At 47.0% G+C, this 20,932-nt stretch overlaps 2 protein-coding genes across 7 annotated transcripts in view; both read left to right on the top strand.

Moving 5' to 3' along the window:
* Positions 1-140: 140 nt before the first annotated feature.
* SARS2 (seryl-tRNA synthetase 2, mitochondrial) lies at positions 141-14,298 on the top strand. Of its 2 annotated transcripts, XM_039325101.1 has the most exons (17): positions 141-413; positions 1,035-1,130; positions 1,371-1,400; positions 1,569-1,709; positions 2,675-2,729; positions 2,893-2,956; positions 6,392-6,497; positions 6,791-6,838; positions 7,360-7,468; positions 8,290-8,335; positions 8,529-8,616; positions 9,441-9,553; positions 9,975-10,068; positions 10,942-11,034; positions 11,202-11,267; positions 12,285-12,427; positions 14,241-14,298. In XM_039325101.1, exons 1-17 carry the CDS (start codon positions 168-170, stop codon positions 14,254-14,256), a joined length of 1,554 nt encoding a protein of 517 aa, XP_039181035.1. In that variant the 5' UTR covers positions 141-167; the 3' UTR covers positions 14,257-14,298. The 2 variants fall into 2 exon arrangements, with proteins under 2 accessions (XP_039181035.1, XP_039181036.1); XM_039325102.1 differs by lacking the exon at positions 14,241-14,298 and having other exon boundaries at positions 142-413; positions 12,285-13,008.
* Positions 14,285-20,932, top strand: part of LOC120299850 (cilia- and flagella-associated protein 251-like) — a 20,898-nt gene continuing 14,250 nt past the window's right edge. For all 5 annotated transcript variants that reach the window (XR_005554490.1, XR_005554489.1, XM_039325105.1 and 2 more), the window contains exons 1-3: positions 14,285-15,283; positions 19,775-19,821; positions 20,754-20,847. Coding sequence is in view for 3 of the 5 variants with exons in the window: in XM_039325105.1 (XP_039181039.1) it covers positions 15,238-15,283; positions 19,775-19,821; positions 20,754-20,847 (187 nt within the window). In the remaining 2 variants the exon portion in view is untranslated. The remainder of the gene's footprint in view (positions 15,284-19,774; positions 19,822-20,753; positions 20,848-20,932) is intronic.

Genomic DNA, 20,932 nt, shown 5'->3' with positions numbered 1-20,932 from the left:
GAACCCACGGAGCATGCGCAGACTGCGTTCCGGAGCTCTCGCCGGCCGCCTTCAATAATAGCTTTCCGTTGCCACGGTGACCACGGCAGGTCAGCCGGCGCTTCGGATTGGCTGGCCGGGGGACGTCCGGTTCGGCGCGGCTGCGTCGCGTCATGTGACCGGCTGTCATGGCGGCGGCGCTGCGGCTGTGTCGCGGCGTGGCTCGGCTTTGGCAGCAGCCGCTCCTCAGTCGACCGCCGCCTCGCCGGGCCGGCTCCAGCGGCGCCCGGAGCCGCCTGTACGAGCACGCGCGGGAGGGCTGGGCTTCGTGGCCGCGGCTGGACGTGGCGGGGCTGAGCGCGCGGATGAGCGAGGCCGAGCGGGAGCTGGAGGCGCGCAAAGGGCCTCTCAAGGCGCCGGAGCTGCGCCAGCTTGTAAGCAAAGCGGGCGGGGGGGGGGTGGCCTGGCTGGCTGGCTGGCTGGCTGGCTGAAGGGGGCGGGAGGGCGGGCGCTGGAATCTCCCCGGCTTCGGGTGCCTGGCCCCCAACGGGTGGCTTAAAACGGTGCCCGGTGTCCTCCCTCTCTCGCCCGCCTTTGTCGGTGTTTTTCAGCCTCTGCAGCTTTAGGATAAGGGGGGGGGACCCCAACTCCCAGAATTCCCCAGCCAGCAGGCGTTAAAATGTCTGGATTTCAGTTCCCAGAATCCCCCAGCCGGCTTGCATCAAAATGTCTGGATTTCAGTTCCCAGAATTCCCCAGCCACCAGGCATTAAATGTTTGGGTTTCCAGTTCCATGGAACGCCCCGCCAGCATGCATTAAAATGTCTGGATTTCAGTTAACAACCCTGTTCCTAACTTAACAACTGCAGTGATTCTCTTAATGACTGTGGTGGTAGAATAAGGCAAAACACACTTCACAAATTTCTCACTTAGCAGTGTAAATTTTGGGCTTAATTGTGGTCCTAAGTTGAGGAACTATCCATACTGTGATCTTTCCTTTTGACTAATGTGGTTTAACCCTTGTAATTTTCTTTCTTCCTGTATCCTAACCACCAGGTTTCTGTTTGGGAGAGACTGAATCAGGTTCAAGAGGAGATTGCAAAACTCAGCGTAGAGAAAAACAGAGTGAGGACAGAAGCGTACAATTTTACAGTGAGTGCCTGTGATCGCAATCACTCTGGAATAACCCCTGAATTGATTATAGGAAAATATGTTAACAAATTAATATGCTTCTATGTCTGGGCATTTCTCTTCAGAGAAATTAATTGGTCGCTTTTCGTAGTTGTAGAATGGACAAAAATAGTTTTATATCCTTGGCTGATAGTTAATTATTCACAATCATTACATTGGTTTGTTTTATGAATAACCATCCACTGTTGTTTTTCTTTGTAGCAAAGCCATGATGAGAGTACTTTACAGATGGTAAGGAAGTTTTCTTTCCCTTCCCTTCCCTTCCCCCAATGATTCTGGACGGTTACAGATAAAAAAAATTAGAAACAAGGGGGAAAAAATGAAACAATAAAAATAGAGAATATTTGCTTCTTCTGTGAATTCTTCAACACCTTTCCCCCTTTTTCTCTCTCCCACCAGCTGCCTGTTTACAATGCCTTGGTGAAAGAGGGGAGGGAAATCCGTTGTCGCCTTCATGCCTTGCGCCAGGAGCAGATCGAGTTGCAAGAGAAATACTATCTGGATGCCCTAAAGCTGCCCAACCGGATTCACCCTGATGTGGTAAAGAGCATGAAATAGAGAAGTAAATGTTGGTGTGTCTAAGTCGGGTAGGCAACCTTGCCTCTTTTATGACTGTTGGACGTCAACTCCCAGAATTCCTGAGCCAGCCATGCTGAGGGGAAAGGCAGAGATTGCTATGCTGAGCCATGCTGGCTCAGGAATTCTGGGAGTTGAAGTCCACGAGTCATAAAAGAGTCCTATCCCTGGTCTAGGGCTATGTCAGGCACAGAAGATTAGGTCCAAATAAACTGATTTATTGCTAAAAAGCCAATACAGTAGTCCTTGACTTAAACCATTTGTTTAGTGACGACAGTTAACAAGGGCACTGAAAAAAGTGACTTACAACCATTTTTCATACCTTCATGCCATTACAGCATCTCTGTGGTCAGACGATTGGATGCTTGGCGACTGATTCATATTTATGACAGTCACGATGTCCCAGGGGCCATGCAGTCCCCTTTTGCGACCTTCAGATAAGCAAAGTCAACAGGGGAAGCCGGATTCACTTAATAACTGTTACTAATTTTAACAATTGCAGTGATTCACTTAACAACTGTGGCAAGAAAGGTCGCAAAATGGGGCAAAACCTCATTTAACAACTATCCCAGCAACAGAAATTTGGGGCTTAATTGTGATTATAAGTCAAGGCCTACCTGTACACAGGAATCTTCTCAACTAACAGTAGTACCTGCTTTGAGTCAGAAAAGAGTCCATGGAATTCGAGGAGGGGGGTGTTGGACTTTGTTTGTTTGTGGCTACATAGGGATTCTAGGTTGATTTCTCTTTTAACTCCACCCCCAGCTTCTGTCACTCTTTCTATAAGCTCCTGTGAGTGAGGCAGTCCAAATTTCCTGAACCTTTACTCTAAAATTGTTGCAGAGTCCTTTCACTTAGCTTTTCACCCTGAGTTGGACAGAAATAATATTTGATGCTGTGTCTTCCCCTTTTCTCTTTTCTTCCCGTAGCAATTTGGAGATGAGAACGAACCCAGGATAGTGGAGATTATTGGCGAAAAACCAGGTGAGAAGACAATAGCCTGGGCTACCGTTGAGGTAGAATTCAGAAGCCATTGAAAAGATTTAGTGCCCATCTACAGCCCAAAATAGAACTTGTGCAGTCAACGCAACACTGCAGTACTTGAAAGAATAATGCCTTTTGCTTCTTTGCTTTGTTTTGGAAACAGAATTTGATTTCAAGGTCAAAGGACACCTAGAAATTGGAGAAAAGCTGGACATTCTAAGGCAAAGGTTAGTATGAAACATTTCTGTATTCCAAATGTAGGGTTAAAACTCATTTCACTCCAGTATGTTCCAGGTCTAATCCTAAGTGGAATTTTCCTCCAATGGGATTTTCCCATGTATTTTACCAGGGAACATACATAGGGCAGCCTAGGAAAGTCAGTGCCCTCCTAACCATACCCAAGCACTCTGAATTTGTTGGCGAAGTCCATTTTGCTCTATGAGTTCATGGTGACCTAACCCTAATCCTAAGTGGAATTTTCCTCCAATAGGATTTTCCCATGTATTTTACCAGGAAACATGGATAGGGCAGCCTAGAAAAGTAAGCGCCCTCCTAACCATACCCAAGCACTCCCAATTTGTTGGCGATGTCCATTTTGCTCTATGAGTTCACGGTGACCTAACCCTAACCCTAAGTGGAATTTTCCTACAATGGGATTTTCCCATGTATTTTACTAGGAAACATAGATAGGGCAGGGTAGAAAAGTCAGTGCCCTCCTAACCATACCCAAGCACTCCCAATTTGTTCGCGATGTCCATTTTGCTCTAGGAGTTCACGGTGACCTAACCCTAACCCTAAGTGGAATTTTCCTACAATGGGATTTTCCCATGTATTTTACTAGGAAACATAGATAGGGCAGCCTAGAAAAGTCAGTGCCCTCCTAACCATACCCAAGCACTCTGAATTTGTTGGCGATGTCCATTTTGCTCTATGAGTTCATGGTGACCTAACCCTAACCCTAAGTGGAATTTTCCTCCAATGGGATTTTCCCATGTATTTTACTAGGAAACATAGATAGGGCAGGGTAGAAAAGTCAGTGCCTCCTAACCATACCCAAGCACTCCCAATTTGTTCGCGATGTCCATTTTGCTCTAGGAGTTTCACGGTGACCTAACCCTAACCCTAAGTGGAATTTTCCTACAATGGGATTTTCCCATGTATTTTACCAGGAAACATAGATAGGGCAGGCTAGAAAAGTCAGTGCCCTCCTAACCATACCCAAGCACTCCCAATTTGTTCGCGATGTCCATTTTGCTCTAGGAGTTCACGGTGACCTAACCCTAAGTGGAATTTTCCTACAATGGGATTTTCCCATGTATTTTACTAGGAAACATAGATAGGGCAGGCTAGAAAAGTCAGCGCCCTCCTAACCATACCCAAGCACTCTGAATTTGTTGGCGATGTCCATTTTGCTCTATGAGTTCACGTTGACCTAACCCTAACCCTAAGTGGAATTTTCCTCCAATGGGATTTTCCCATGTATTTTACTAGGAAACATAGATAGGGCAGCCTAGAAAAGTCAGTGCCCTCCTAACCATACCCAAGCACTCTGAATTTGTTGGCGATGTCAATTTTGCTCTATGAGTTCATGGTGACCTAACCCTAACCCTAAGTGGAATTTTCCTCCAATGGGATTTTCCCATGTATTTTACCAGGAAACATGGATAGGGCAGCCTAGAAAAGTAAGCGCCCTCCTAACCATACCCAAGCACTCCCAATTTGTTGGCGATGTCCATTTTGCTCTATGAGTTCACAGTGACCTAACCCTAACCCTAAGTGGAATTTTCCTACAATGGGATTTTCCCATGTATTTTACTAGGAAACATAGATAGGGTAGGGTAGAAAAGTCAGTGCCCTCCTAACCATACCCAAGCACTCCCAATTTGTTCGCGATGTCCATTTTGCTCTAGGAGTTCACGGTGACCTAACCCTAACCCTAAGTGGAATTTTCCTCCAATGGGATTTTTCCATATATTTTACCAGGAAACATAGATAGGGCAGGCTAGAAAAGTCAGTGCCCTCCTAACCATACCCAAGCACTTCCAATTTGTTGGCGACGTCCATTTTGCTCTATGAGTTCACGTTGACCTAACCCTAACCCTAAGTGGAATTTTCCTACAATGGGATTTTCCCATGTATTTTACTAGGAAACATAGATAGGGCAGGCTAGAAAAGTCAGTGCCCTCCTAACCATACCCAAGCACTCCCAATTTGTTCGCGATGTCCATTTTGCTCTAGGAGTTCACGTTGACCTAACCCTAACCCTAAGTGGAATTTTCCTACAATGGGATTTTCCCATGTAGTTTACTAGGAAACATAGATAGGACAGCCTAGAAAAGTCAGTGTCCTCCTAACCATACCCAAGCACTCTGAATTTGTTGGCGATGTCCATTTTGCTCTATGAGTTCATGGTGACCTAACCCTAACCCTAAGTGGAATTTTCCTCCAATGGGATTTTCCCATGTATTTTACCAGGAAACATGGATAGGGCAGCCTAGAAAAGTAAGCGCCCTCCTAACCATACCCAAGCACTCCCAATTTGTTGACGATGTCCATTTTGCTCTATGAGTTCACGGTGACCTAACCCTAACCCTAAGTGGAATTTTCCTACAATGGGATTTTCCCATGTATTTTACTAGGAAACATAGATAGGGCAGGGTAGAAAAGTCAGTGCCCTCCTAACCATACCCAAGCACTCCCAATTTGTTCGCGATGTCCATTTTGCTCTAGGAGTTCACGGTGACCTAACCCTAACCCTAAGTGGAATTTTCCTACAATGGGATTTTCCCATGTAGTTTACTAGGAAACATAGATAGGACAGCCTAGAAAAGTCAGTGTCCTCCTAACCATACCCAAGCACTCTGAATTTGTTGGCGATGTCCATTTTGCTCTATGAGTTCATGGTGACCTAACCCTAACCCTAAGTGGAATTTTCCTCCAATGGGATTTTCCCATGTATTTTACCAGGAAACATAGATAGGGCAGGCTAGAAAAGTCAGTGCCCTCCCAACCATACCCAAGCACTCCCAATTTGTTGGCAATGTCCATTTTGCTCTATGAGGTCATGTTGACCTAAGCCTAACCCTATCCAGCTAGTCTGCTAAATAGAAACCTGAGAATAAGACAAGTGGGATTGAATTTCTTCTTAATCAGAGTGAACTACAGGTAGTATTCATTTAATGACCATTTAATAAAATAAACAGCGTAATATGCCAGTTCAGTTATTGCACATTGTTAGGAGATAGAGTTTGGACTGTGGTGGTAAAAAAAAAAAAAAATCAGGAATCTGGTAGCTTTTGTGCCTAAATATTTTATTAAAACGCAGAATCTTTGGCAAGCTGTAGCTCATAAGAATTTTGAACCAAACTGAATAAAACTGGTTTTCGTGAAAGGGGCTGCCAAGATCCTTCTGATTTGCATCAGTATTTGGCAAGATCGTTCACCAGACATTCTGCACAATCCCTGTTCAATGGCAACTGAGGCAGAACATGACCAAGTGTAGTTGCAAGGATGAGACAATTTCCAGTGCTTGGAACCTAAAGAGACAAACAGGTGGCGTGGTTTAAATATTACCCAAAAAGATAAGGGAACCCTGCAAATTAATTTGGCTGCACCCTTAGGAGGAGCTTGAACGATTTTTTTCCACCTTTTCCTCTCCGTAGACGCTTGGCGCATATTTCCGGTTTACGATCGTACTACCTCTGCGGGGCAGGTGCTCTGCTTGAGCGAGCCCTGGTCCAGTTCACTTTCTTCAAGCTGATCAAAAAGGTATTGAATTCTCGAGCATCTGTTCTCATAAATCAGTGTTTTTTTCAAACTTGGCATTTCTAAGAGGTGTGATGGACTTACAGCTCCCAGAATTCCTCAGCTAGTATGAGGTTGGTCATACCCCAGAGTCTCTGCAAAAAATTCAGAATGACGGGCACCCGCTCCATAATGCTGATTTTCCTTCTCCTTTGCATTAAGGTTCAAGAGCAAACTAAAAATAGGGGGGGGGGGTTAATAGGCACTGGGGTATGAGGCATTCCTGCAGTCCTTTGTGTCTTTTTCTTTTACCTTAGGGTTTCATTCCCATGACCGTCCCGGATTTGCTTAAAGGAGCCGTGTTTGTGAGTATCCCTCCGTTTGTCCTGTTGTGGCTACTGAAGGTGCCTACGGAGCTGAATAGGTTATTTAGCTTCTGAGGGGTCCTTGGTGCTCTCTGAGCTTGGTCGTTTTCTTGCAGATGTTATATTACCCAATTAGGGAACATCCTCAGTGCTAGAAGAGGTTTGGGGTTTGTGGGGAGGAGGAGGAGGAGGAGGAGGAGGAGAATGACGACTGTGGGGTCCTTGGTGCTCTCTGAACTTGGCGGTTTTCTTGCAGACGTTTTATGACCCAACTAGGTATCATCATCAGTGCTAAAAGGGGGAGTTGTGGAGAAGGACTGTGGGGTGTGCAGATATTTCATTACCAAGCTAGGTAACATCATCAGTGCTAGAAAGGAATAGTGAGGAGGAGGAGGAGGAGGAGGAGGAGGAGGAGGAGGAGGATGACTGTGGGGTCCTTGGTGCTCTCTGAACTTGGCGGTTTTCTTGTAGACATCTCATGACCCAACTAGGTAACATTGTCAGTGTCTTCTGTTTATCAGGAAGGCTGTGGCATATTACCTGAAGTCCACTCCTCCCTCGTGTATAGCATAGACCCGTCCCGGTTTGAGGATCTGAACTTGGCGGGAACATCCGAGGTTGGCATTGCAGGTATGGTCAAAACAGGGAAGTCTTTTGGCCTCTGGTCAAGGATGAATTTGGGGGCCACATCGGTGCTTGAGGGAGAGGGTTATACGGAGTAGAGGAGAAGGAGGGGCCATGAGGAGGACAGCGGGGTCCTTGGTGCTCTCTGAGCTGGGTGGTTTCCTTGCAGACGTTTCATGACCCAACAAGGTAACACCATCAGTGCTAGAAGGGAGCAGGGTTGCGGAGAGGAAGAGGACAATGAAAACTTTGGGGTTTTGATCTTGGTGGTTTCTTTGCAAATGTTTCAGTACCCAACTAGGTAACATCATCAGTCCTAGAAGGGAGGGGGTTTTGTGGGGAGGAGAAGGGGATCCTTGGTGCTCTCTGAGCTTGGAGGTTTTTTTGCAGACGTTTCATGACCCAACTAGGTAGCATCATCAGTGCTAGAAGGGAGGAGGACTGAGGGGTCCTTGGTGCTCTCTAAGCTCGGTGGCTTTCTTGCAGACGTTTCATGACCCAGCTAGGTAACATCATCAGTGCAAGAAGGGTTTGCTCTCTGTTTATATACAAAGAGCTTGCTCTGTCACTGGGAAGGTTCTTGATGGTTCCTTGATCAGGCTGTTGTTTACTGTTTGATTATTTGATGGCTCATCTTCTGGCACTGATGATGTTCCCTAGTTGGGTCATGAAACATCTGCAAGGAAGCCCCAAACGTGACAAAGACCAAGGACAAAAAAAATGGGATTTCTTTAATTAAGAAATCTGCAAACATTCCACTGTTTGATTCTGAGCTACAAAGGTTCTATCACTCCCATTTTTTTTCTTTCTGTTTTTATCTTCTCCAGGTTATTTTGCAGACCATGCCGTAGCTTTGAAGGATCTACCCGTCAGGTGAGTCGGTGTTGTGCTTTCTGTGCATTCACACCTTCAGAATTGCCCTTTTAGCTTCCTAGATTTTTCCAGATATCTGTTTTTTTTTTTTTTTTAAAAAAAAACTAACTTCCAACAGATCTTTATGGGGCAGGTGGGAAGGCCTCATCTGCACCCGCCAGCGTGATTTATCCTCTTTTTTTCTCTTGGCCAGGATAGTGTGTTCCAGCACTTGCTACCGAGCAGAAACTCAGACTGGCAAGGAACCTTGGGGTCTCTATCGAGTGCACCAGTTCAACAAGGTGAGGCCGGCTTGACTCAAAATTTGCCACACTTGGCAAATAGGTAGGTAGGTAGGTAGGTAGGTAGGTAGGTAGGTGGGTGGGTGGGTGGGTGGATGGATGGATGATAGATAGATAGATAGATAGATAGATAGATAGATAGATAGATAGATAGTTAGATAGATAGATAGATAGATAGATAGATAGATAATAGATAGATAGATGATAGATAGATAGATAGATAGATAGATAGATAGATAGATAGATAGATAGATAGATAGATGATGGATGATAGATAGATAGATAGATAGATAGATAGATAGATAGATAGATAGATAGATAGATAGATAGATGATGGATGATAGATAGATAGATAGATAGATAGATAGATAGATAGATAGATAGATAGATAGATAACCTTTATTGTCATTTTTTACTGTGGGCACAATGGCCCACATTAAAAATGAAATTTAGTTGCTGGCTCTCAAAAGTGTACACATACATAACACCCATTTAAACATGCTATATACAACATATGTATAGATCTACTACACCTTTACATATAAGTACCATATAAACATTATTCACTGTCCATCTCGAATACATCACGGAAGGAGGAAGCTTTAGAGTTCACAAGGTTAACACTGTATGGAACAAAACTGTGACTGAATCTGGATGTTCTGCTTCGAATACCACATGCTGCCTGGGGGATTCTGGGAGTTGGAATTACACATCTTAAAGCATGCTCCCTGGGGGATTCTGGGAGTTGAGGTCCACCCATCTTAATGCATGCTGCCTGGGGAATTCTGGGAGGTCACCCTTTTCTCCTTCCTGCATTCACCCAGGTGGAAATGTTTGGGGTCACCGCCAATGAGACGGGCTTCGAAAGCAGTGCCTTGATGGAGGAATTCCTCGCCCTCCAGAAAGAGATTTTCCTGGAGCTGGGATTACACTACAAGTAAGGAGACGTAGTGGACTTACAGTTCACACGGAATCTGTCCGAGCCCCTTCTTTATGACGGCTGCAGCATCCCCGGGGTCGTACGATCCCCTTTTGCATCCTTCGGAAAGCAAAGTCAATCGGGGAATCCAGATTCACCGGTTTACTAACATAACTGCAGTGTTTCACTTCACTAGTGGGGCAAGAAAAGGTCGTAAAATGGGGCAAAACTCAGTGGAACAGCTGTCCCGTTTAGCAACAGAAAATTTTGGGTTCCACTGTGGTTGTAAGTTGAGGACTATCTGTACACTGTGGAGGAGTTCACAGTAAACCCTACCTCCCCATCCAAGGAGCCAGATGGATAAAGACGGCGCAAAGGGGCTTCAGGCTGTTCCTTTATGGCTGCGGCGCTTGTTCTGACCAGCCTCTCTTTGTGGCAGAGTTCTGGACATGCCCCCGCACGAACTGGGCCTGTCTGCCTTCAGGAAATTTGACATTGAGGCCTGGATGCCCGGCCGGAACCAGTACGGAGAGGTGAGGGGGGGTCACAAGGCCTAGGCTTTGGGGAGTGGGAGGTTGCGCTACGGGTTGGTGGGGGGAAAAAATCAAGATGGTGGTCCAAAGGTTTGATTGACCTACCTCTGGATGCACCACTGGTTTGGTATCCGTGCTGGAATTATTGCTGGTGGTCAAGCATTAACAGCTTGGGAGTTTTCTCCCGGGAAACTCACCTGTTTTGCTCCAGGTGTGAAAGAGAAGAATTCACCGTCTCTGGAATCGTCTGCTGGATTAAGTCCAGCCCACTTTGGGCCCAGCTTTCTTTGTTTGTCCATTCTTGTTTTCTTTTGTTTCTTCATTTTGGTTATAAGCCGCTCCAACTGAGAATAACAGATGGAAAGGGACCTTGGAGGTCTTCTAGTCCAGCCCCCTGCTCAAGCAAGAAACCATTTCAGACAAAGGGTTGTCCAGTCTCTTCTTAAAAACCTCCAATGTTGGAGCAGCCACTACTTCTAGAAGTCCCAGGATATGTGCAAAAGAAACAGCCCTTCACTTCTGATTGTCCCAGCCTGAGAAACAAGCATTAAACCCCCCTCATAAACACTTCTGAGCTATAGGGCACAGCCTGTTCTAAGTACAGTACAACTTCATGGCTGCATCAGTGTATTTCTTTTTATCACATTTATTTATTAAATTTATATTCCCCCCCCATCTCACTGTCAAGCAACTCTGGGTGCTTTATAACCTCATAAAAGAGCCGTGCAAAACATTGAGAATGTGAAAAAAAAACATTACAAAAAAAGTAGATGGGAAAGGAACGGAGACATAAATAAGATGGAGGTGGGATTGTTTCTGTTCCGCCTGCCCACCGTGCTCCTTGCCCTCCTCCATTCTTGCCTCCCCCTCTAGATATCCAGCCTCTCTAATTGCACTGATTTCCAGTCGCGGCGCTTGAACATCATGTACTACGATGAGAAACAGCAGCTCAGCTTCGCACATACTGTAAGCTCGGTCCAGGGAGACCCTGGGGAGTGGGGGGGGGCAATGTCTCCAGAATAAAGAGGGTGGGGGGGGGCTGCAAAGGGAGAAAGCACTCTGGGCGATCTTGGGGCTGGGGGCTTCGTGTGCCCAGTTGCCAAATGTTCACGACCCATTTTGTGCTTTCACAGGTTAACGGAACTGCTTGCGCGATTCCCCGGATGGTCATTGCCATCCTGGAGTCCAACCAACTCAAGGTTTGTTGAGGGGGGTGTTTGCTTGGCGTAGGCCAGGGGTAGGCAACCTTGGCTCTTTTACGACTCGTGGACTTCAACTCCCAGAATTCCTGGCTCAGGAATTCTGGGAGTTGAAGTCCACGAGTCATAAAAGAGCCAAGGTTGCCTACCCCTGGCATAGGCTCCATAGAATATGGCAGCCTTGCCCTAGCTGGAGCGCTCTCTGGGTGCCTTGGGACTACGACTCCCAGAATTCCTAGCCAGCCAGGGAGGATAGAATGCTTGGGAAAACATCGCAGCTTCCTTCCTGTGATGATAAAATAGTGAGGACCTTACCATGCACTGGTTCTATCCTTGTCCAATCTGGATGACCTGCTCCCAGGGCGCAGAGCGAATAGCCAAGCTGGTTGGGGGAATGCTGGGAGTTGTAGTCCCAACACACCGGGAAGGCACCAGCTTTGGGGGAAAGCTGTTAAATACATCTTAATGAACGCTGGTTTTCTTTGGCCCTCGCCAGTCCAGTTTTGAGTTGCAGGAATAAGTCAGAATCACGGCTGAATCCTTGCCAAGGTCAACCTCGCTCTCAGGAACATCCCTACTGTAAATAAAACAGGAAGAAATGGTCCTTGACTTACTCACAACATCCGTTTAGCAACAGTTTGAAGTTGCAGCGGTACTCAGGGCGTTTGTGACCGGTCACGACCAGCGCAGTATTTTCCTGGTCACAGGATCAAAATGTGGATGCTTGATAACCCAGATTTTGTATGTGTGACGGTTGCATCACCTTGGGTCACAAAATCGCCATTGGCAAGCCAGCTTTGCTTAACGACCCTGTCAATAACAAGTGCAGTGATTCGCTTAGCAACCGTCACCCCCCCCAAAAAGAGACATTTGAGCGTGACTCGCTTAAAAAATTGTCCTGCTTGGCAGTGGGAATTCTGGCCTCGGTGGCAGTCGTAAGTCAAGGACTACCACACGCACAGGGAATCTTTTTCTTTTTTCTTTTTTGCTTTTGACCCCATCTTCTCCTTTGCCCAGGATGGCAGTGTTCAGATCCCATCAGTCCTGCAGCCTCTGATGGGCGCCGAGGTCATCACCAAACCCAGCCACGTCCTGTTGAAATACATCGGTCCCAACCAGTTCAAGAAAGGGAAGAAACCAATCTGGAAAACTCAGAACGAGTGAGGACCCTCCGTTAGGGGCCCGATCCTGCTGCGGAATGGGGCAGCCCCTCCGGGCTAGCAGAAGGGCTGTACTTCTGCCTGGCGCATTGCGTCGGTTTTCTCCGTAAAAGTCGCCAATGGAGAAAGGCGCTTCCTTGCGCCGTTCTGTTTCGGAGTGGTTCCCCTTCTGGGGGGGCCTCTGGGGGTCTTCCAGAGATGACCCATCAACCCAGCTGGCAGGGACTCTGGTTTTCTAACAGAGGTGTCTTTTAAGGAACTGCCTCTTCTGCACAAGGGGTGCCTCGGTACCGCTTTAGCCAGGCCTCGCTAGTGCCTCTCTTAAGGACGGAGACTTATTTTCGAGATGGGGGGGGAGTCCCTGAGTGGGGGAGCAGAACGGTTATTTCAGCCTCTAGTTTCTTCTGCACCCATCTTAACGTTCGTTCCTGTACTCTTTCCGCCCCCTGGAAATTCAGGTCTTTGGAAACAGCCCACATCTCAAATCCCGGCAGGCTATCTCGACCGGGAAGGAGAGGGCTGGAAATAACAGATGTAAATAAATAAGATTCCCGGTGATCTTTTCACTGTTTTATCCTGTGGCCTTGAGTGAAAAGTCTCGTTTTATCTGCACCCCTTCAAAACCGGGCTGTCCTTGCCCCTGGCGCTCTTCAGTTGGGGATGGGCCCCCTGGATTTCCCCCCCCACACACCCCCAGGGCTGGGATAAAGACCCGTTTTGAGGGGAGCCACCAGCTGCTGCGGGGTGTGCCCCCCAGCAACTCCAGTTGTTGCGTGATCTCTCAACTGAGTTCTGCCCAGCAGCTGTCGTCCTGTTTCACAACAACTAGGTTGCACGCTACAGGGGGGGGGGCCTCCCCGCGTGACTTCAGAACAAAGGCCTGTTACAAAAGGAAGATCAACAGGTGCAGCTGGTCACAGCAAGTCAAGGGAGGGGGGAGCAGGCTGCCATGGAAACTACTCTTCCAAATAAGCTTGTCTGGAGCAAAAGGGGGCAGTTGTGGCTTATAAATATAACTGGGCCAGCAAGGGGGGGGGGGAAGCTGACAGGTCTTATGAAAGCTGATACGGATGCTTTCAGGTCTTATGTAGCCGCCACGGGTTGAGGGGGTGGGCACGATAGTTCACATAAAGAGCAGCTTTGCTTCCGTGATGAGCTTCGGGAGTAGAACGACTTTACGGGAGGGGAAACTGGGAGATCAGGGTAGAAACTAGGAGTTGGTGAGTTCTAGCCCTACATTAGGTACAAAAGGTGGTTGACTGACTGGGCCAATCACCAGGAGACAGTGCTATTCCCATCTTGCGCATGAAAGCTGGCTGGGTATTAGAATAGAATGGAATTGGAACTGGAATTGGAATAGACAGAATAGAATAGAATATGGAATAGAAAATAGAATAGGAATTAGTATTGACAGATTGTAGAATAGAATATGGAATGGAATGGAATAGAGTAGAGTAGAATTAGAATGAACGGAATGGAATGGAATGGAACGGAACAGAATAGAATAGAATAGAATTAGAAGGAATGGAATAGAATAGAATAGAATAGAATAGAATAGAATAGAATAGAATCTGGAAGGGACCTTGGAGGTCTTCTAGACCAGCCCCCTGCTCAAGCAGGAGAACCTATACCATTTCAGACAAGTGACTGTCCAGCCTCTTCTTAAAAACCTCCAGCGATGGAGCGCCCACAATTTCTGATGTCCAGCTGTTCCACTGGTTAATTGTCCTCGCTGTCAGGTAGTTTCTCCTTAATTCCAGGTTGCTTCTCTCTTTGATCAGTTTCCAACCATTGTTTCTTCTCCTGCCTTCAGGTGCTTTGGAGAATAACGTGACCCCCCTCTTCTTTGTGGCAGCCCCTCAAATTCTGGAATACTGCTATCGTGTCCCCGCTATTTCTTCTTTTCTCTAGATTAGCCACACCCAAGTCCTGCAGCCGTTCTTCGTATGTTTTAGTTTTCCAGGCCTTTGATCATTTTTCCCCCCCACTCGTCTTAAGCACGTGATGTTCAAATAGACAATGTTGCATTAAACCAGGGCTTTCCAAGTTCGGTAACTTTATAAGACTTGTGGACTTCAACTCCCAGAATTCCCCAGCCAGGCATGCTATTCTCCCCCCCCACACACACACACTGCTGGCTGGGGAATTCTGAGAATTGACATCCACAAGTCTTCCAAAGTTGCCACGCATGGAGATCGCCCTAGTTTAATGCAACTTAGCATTAAATTTCAATGTGCGCTTGCGACGACGCACTGCCAAGGCTTGGGATGCTTTCCTTCTGAAAACCCGTTTCCCCCTGCCCCCCCTGCTTCAAATCCTCCTTCCTCTCCTCCCTTACCCTCCTCGGGTTGCATAAAATGACCCCCTCCCCTCTTTCGGGCCGGACATACACAACCTGCTTTGTAGGCGATGCTAAATCATGCATGACTTCTCTCTCAACCACTGGAAAGGGAGGTGTTTATTTTAATTTTATTTTTTTAAATGGAGGGGTCTCATGAGCACCCAGGTAAGGAGACCCTCCCCCCTCCCAGCCCCTCAACCTTCTGTTAGGAGCAGGTGACATCACTTCCTCCCCATCCTCCTCCTTAGCATTCCCCCGCCCCCTTTTCCAAAGTCTCCGATGCGACTCTGTTCAGTTCCACACGCAAATAAGTCCTTCAGGCTCCCCCATCCAAGGACGTTGCAGCAGGCTTTGCGTGGGGTTCTCGCCCCCCCTTTTTGCAGACTTTTCTGTGGTTTTTCTTCTCTCTCTCCCCTTCCTCTAAAAACCCTCCACCAGTCCAAGAGGGACAGAGAGGCAAGCTTGAGCTATGATGTCCCTCGGAGTCTCTCTTCGGCTCTTTTTCCTCTGCCCAGGTAAGTCCCATGCGTGGTTTCCATCCCTTCCCTTCCAGCCCCTTCGGCTCTCCATCCCCGTGAAAGAAGGAAGCCGAATGGTCCTCTCCAAAGTCTCCCCCCCCCCGTCTTCTGATCTTGCTCCATTAAGCACTTAAGCAGCCCCGGTGCAGCCCACCAAGTGTTCCTTCTTCAACTTAAAATGCAGGTCAGCCCAGGAGCCTGGTGGCCTGGGAGGATCGCCTCGGTTGGGGTGCGGACTCCAGGTTTTGTAGCCATGTTCCCCAAAGTCTTTCCTGCTGATTTTCCCCACCCCCTCCCAAAAAGGGCATGATTTTTGCCCGAAGGGAGCAAAGCCGGGAAAAAAAGTGCTTCTTGGGATGATGAGATCTAATGTTTTTTCCTTTTGGGGGGGGGCTTGGAGGAAAAGAGTCTGACTTGGGAATGTATTCTAACAGAATAACAAGAGTGGGAAGGGACCTTGGAGGTTTTCTAGTCCAACCCCCTGCTCCAGCAGGAGACCCTATACCAGTTGAGAGAAATGGTTGTCCAGTCTCCTCTTGAAAATCTTCTCTTGGTGGTTAGAGTTAAAATATACCTTATTTCAATTGTTCCCCCCCCCAACTGTTACCTTCCCATTTATGGGGCTGTAAGTCTTAGAATTATAGAGCTGGGAAAGGACCCTGGAGGTCTTCTAGTCCAACCCCCTGCTCAAGAGAGCCTTCTCTTACCTGCCCAGATACTGCTGGGGCTTACAGGAGTTTGAGTCTGCTCTACTTAAAAACAGCAGGATATAGGAGAAGACTACCCCGATTCGTTTGCATCTTTCATGCCTACAAAAATAGCAAATCCTAGCTTGGAAGCTAGAAGTAGATTATCACTTCTACCAGCTTCTTCAAACCTTTCATCACTCCAGAGTGACCCTCAAAACTCTCTCAATCTCCTCCTTGAATGCTGCTCGCTCTTCCCCAGTTGCACTTGTGTTGGTTTTTTTTAAAATGCTTTCCATTTTTTTTTCAATCGCCCTCCCCCCCTGCCCCGTTCCTTTTATTCCCTCTGTTTTGATGGCTCTTTTCCCAAATTTGCCTCCTTTTTTAAAATGCCATATGGAGTCTGACAATACCAAGCTGTTTTATTGGCAGTGGGTTGAGGGGTGTGGGTGGGGTGTGGGGGTGGTCCCGTTCCCCTAAAACAACTCTCGGTTTAGAGCTGGATTTCGTTCTGATGAAGGCACAGTTGTGTTTGGGCCAGCGCTGCGCCAATCATGGTCTTTTCGGAACTTGGACGGGATTCCAACTGGGGGGTGTGTGTGTTTCAGCACCCTGGAGAGCAGCGTTTTTCAATCCCGAGGAGGTTGAATCCTTCAATCCTGCCTTTTTTTTCCCCCTATGCAGGGAATTTTTAAAGCACAGACACACAGCCCTCCCCTTTTCTGTTCCTAAAATACTTGGGTTGTGTAAATTGGACTTGCTGCTTGGGGCTTGGCCACAGACTAGCTGCATTTTGTATTTTGAAAGTTGGCCAAAAGGCTTGATGGGTTTCTTGGGCAATGCAGTCTGTCGGTTAGTTGTAATGGGAGACGGATCAATCCCAGAAGTCCCTAGATCAGGGGTCGGCAACCCTGGCTCTTTTATGACTCGTGGACTTCAACTCTCAGAATTCCTGAGTCAGCATCGCTGACTCAGGAATTCTGGGAGTTGAAGTCCACGAGTCATAAAAGAGCCAAGGTTGCCTACCCCTGCCCTAGACTGCCTGCCTTCAGCTGTGTAGATTTCAGCTCCCATAATTCTTCAACAAAACTGGGCAATTGGGGGATTCTGGGAGTTTGAAGTGCTGATGAGATCCCGAGTTTCTCATTTCAGGCTGGGACTGCGCTCCTAAAGGAAGGAGGGCATGGAAAAAAACCCAATTCCAATCTTACGCAGATCAGTAAAAGTAGGAATCAGGAACACAATATTTTTAGAAGGAAACAGAATTAATTGGGGCTGTGGGGGGGAATGGATGGGGAGGGAGGGAGCTGCTTCCAGATGTTTCATTTTGGGTTATTGTTATTTTTGGGTACTGTTGTTATGCAGTCTCCAGCATTATGTAAGTCTTATGTAAGTAAGACTGGCACACCTGAAAAACTTAAGTCCTCTCTTCCTAAACTGTGGGGGGAGGGGTAAAATCTCCAGAGATTACTAACCCCATAATGTCAGCCTTCTTTGCAACAGCCCCCCCCCCTTCAGTTATCAGTGGAATCACTTGGTCCTTCCTACAGAATTACAGAATAAAAGACTTGGAAGGGACCTTGGAGATCTTCCAATTCAGCCCCTTCCTTGACCGTGGCTTCTTTTAAAAACCAACAGTGGATCTGTAAAGGGGACATTAACGGGGTGTTGGGAGAATTATTTAACATCGGGTCACAAGCTGGCCAGAGTCACGGGACAGCGAGAGAGGCAGTGTATCCATTTTATAAATAATAAAATTGAAAAAGATTCACTGTTGTTCTGAATTGAGCTTGGGCTACCCCCTGCCGGTGTTTTCTTGAACAGCAGCTGGGTGTCCCCAAATGAAACAACCGAAAGGCTTTTCTTGAATGGAGATATAAAAAGGAGATAGGTGTCATCCAGCTTGGCAACTTTTAAGACCTGTGGACTTCAACTCCCAGAATTCCTCAGCCTGCATGTGGAATAGCATGGCTGGCTGGGGAATTCTGAGCGTTGGAAGTCCACAGGTCTTAAAAGTCGCCACGGTTGGGCAACTCTGGGTTTTAATCGGTCTCATTTCTTATGGGCCTTTTAGCCCAGGAAGGGAGATATGAAAATAAAAGAAGAAGGGGGAAGGGGGAGCAGGATGGGGAAGGGAGGGAGGGAGGAAGAAAGAAAAGGAATAAAGCAGCGGTTCTCAACCTGTGGGTCGGGACCCCATTTGGGGTCGAACGACCATTTCACGGGGGTCGCCAAACAACGCAGTCCGCCATTTTTTCCCCCTTTTCCTTAGCTGTGCTACTCCCTTTTATTCTATTGGCTTTTGAAAGCCAATAGAATAGACTCTCTTGAATAGAGTCTAATTCTATTGGCTTTCAAAAGCCAATAGGAATTGTCCAGGCTGTCTCTGCCCTGCTGAGCCCGCCAAAAGTCCCATTCTGCAAACGGTGCTGCACCGGTTGAGTAGTCCTGGACTTACGACCGGTTGAGTAGTCCTGGACTTACGACCGGTTGGGGGTCGCGGCATTAAAAAGGTTGAGAACCACTGGAATAAAGGAAGAGGGGAGAGGAGGTTTGCACTTCAAAGTGGAGATGGAGGAAGATTGGCAGTGGAGGAACATCTTGCTTTAAACAAGAATCTACTTTGGTTCTCTTGATCTACAACAGCTCCAAAGAAAAATGAACAGTCTCTTTTTGCAAAGCGATTCGGCACAAGATGTACCTGGCTTAACAATTGAAGCGTGCCACCGAACCACAACGGAAGTCCTTTTAAAGTCCCCGAACAGCTGTCTCTTCTCTCACCCAACAGATGCCATTCAATAGGCTGTGTTCCTACCACATCTGGACAGGATGAGGACACCATAAACCTCTGCTTCCCGCCATGAGGGCTGATGAGAGTTTGGAGCTGTGATGCCGGGCAACACGGACCCAATTAGCTTTTTGGAAATTAAGCCTCTTCAAGTCTGCTTTTTATTTTGTCTTTTAAAAGGAGGGCACTTTCAGAGAAAGCAATTTTGCCTGCATTCTGCGATGAAAAGCTATTTCCATTGGTTTGCACGATACATCTGACAGAGGGATAGAATCAAGATCACATGAAGTGCTAATACCGCTTTATAAGGCCTTGGGAAGACCACACTTGGAAGACGGCATCCAATTTTGGTCACCTTGATTTATAAAAAATGTTGAGACTCTGGAAAGAGTGCAGAGGAGAGCAACAAAGATGATCGGGGCTGGAGGCTAAAACATACAAGGAATGGTTGCTGTAATTGGATATGTCTAGTTTAACGAAGAGAAGGATTAGGGGAGACGTGATAGCAGTCTTCCAATATCTCAGGGGCTGCCCCAAAGAAGAGGGAGTCAAGCTATTCTCCAAAGCACCTGAAGGCAGGAGAAGAAGCAACTCATCAAGGAGAGAAGCAACCTGGAACTGAGGAGAAATTTCCTGACAGAACAATTAGCCAGTGGAACCACCTGCCTCCAGAAGCGGTGAATGCTCCAACACTAGACGTTTTTAAGAAGAGACTGGACAACCATTTGTCTGAAATGGTATAGGGTTTCCTGCCTGAGCAGGGGGTTGGACTAGAAGATCTCCCAGGTCTCTTCCAACTCTGATTCTGTTCTTTTATCCACATAACTAAATTAGAAAGCTCCCAGCCCCTGCTCTTTTATTCCCATGTCATAGAAAGGAAAGTCAGATTAATATCAGAGCAGTCATGATTTCAAACCCTAGCAAGCTAACCCAGCACTTTGTGTTTTGCTACTGAAATGTAGGTATGTTTGAATATTTGGCAGACTATAATGTTTTCTCTTTTTTCCCCCCCAGCATTTTCTCTGCCCGTCCCTGCTCAGCTGTCCAAGGAGGATGAAACGGTAAAGGGAAGGGAAGGAGAGCGAAGAATACACAGGTAGTCCTCGATTTATGACGACAGCCGAGGCCAGGATTTCTGTGGCTAAGCCAGGAGGTCCTTAAGTGGGTTGTGCTTGATTTTACGACCTTTTTTGCCTCCTGCTGTTAAGCCAATCAGTGCAGTTGTTAAGTGAGTCGGCTGTCGTTAAGCGCATCCAGCTTCCTCCAATGGACTGTTGTAAATCGAGGACTACCTGTATAATGGAAGAGGAGGTGGGAGAGATGAACTTTGCTGGGAGGGTTGGGTTGGCCTGCAACAGGCAAAGTGTCACGGTTCCGACAGATGAAACTCTTCGAAGAACTTTGAGGCATTGTTTACCTTAAAGAATCTTTATTTGAGTAGCATGGCATCGGCACTAACTCGGTGGAAGCCAAAAACTGGATTCCCCTCCCCTGAGCACATAGTATCAAAGCACAATTCCCTCCTCCAATTCACAGTCATAAATCACATTCCCCAATTAGTTTGAAATGCAGGCCTTCCCTCCAGTTCTCCAGCCCGCCAATTCTTATCATCTCTTATTTCATTTACCTTGGTTCTCACACCAGGTCCAATATTATTATGTCTATAAATTCTCATGCACATTCCTCCCCCCCCCAGCATCATCTAACTCTAAAAGTAAAACATAAGAAAATGGCTGCATCTCTAACTGTTGTCAAAGCAAAAACATCTGATGTTAGCAGCGTCGACATAAGGTTTCTCTGAGGATGTTGGGGTGTTTCGGTTGTGGGACAGCTGCAGAGCTTTTGAAACCCCAGGAACTTTACCTAAGTGAGGAAAGAGAGAAGAGAAGGTCTTCAGTGCCAGATGTGGACCAGAAGCTGGGCTGAGAGAGAGAGAGAGAGACTCAAAATAGCTTCCATCACTAACTTCCGGTCTTCTGTGTTTTCTGGCTAGGTGGTTAAATGCATCTCAGAAATCTTAGCAGATGCCCTTTCCAGATCCAGCCCAATGCCGGTGACCAGCGAATGCATGAAGATCCTGAGGGAGGGTAAGTGGAGAATTGGGGGTCTTCCTCCTCCATCACTCCCCGCTAGCACTGATGATGTTACCTAGTTGGGTAGTGAAATGTCTGC

The sequence above is a fragment of the Crotalus tigris genome, unplaced genomic scaffold (genome assembly GCF_016545835.1).
Source record: "Crotalus tigris isolate CLP2741 ecotype Arizona unplaced genomic scaffold, ASM1654583v1 scf7180000024316.1084291, whole genome shotgun sequence".
Taxonomy (NCBI): Eukaryota; Metazoa; Chordata; class Lepidosauria; order Squamata; family Viperidae; genus Crotalus; species Crotalus tigris.
Note: the sequence above shows the minus strand (reverse complement) of the source record. Positions and strands in the feature narration are given on the sequence as shown.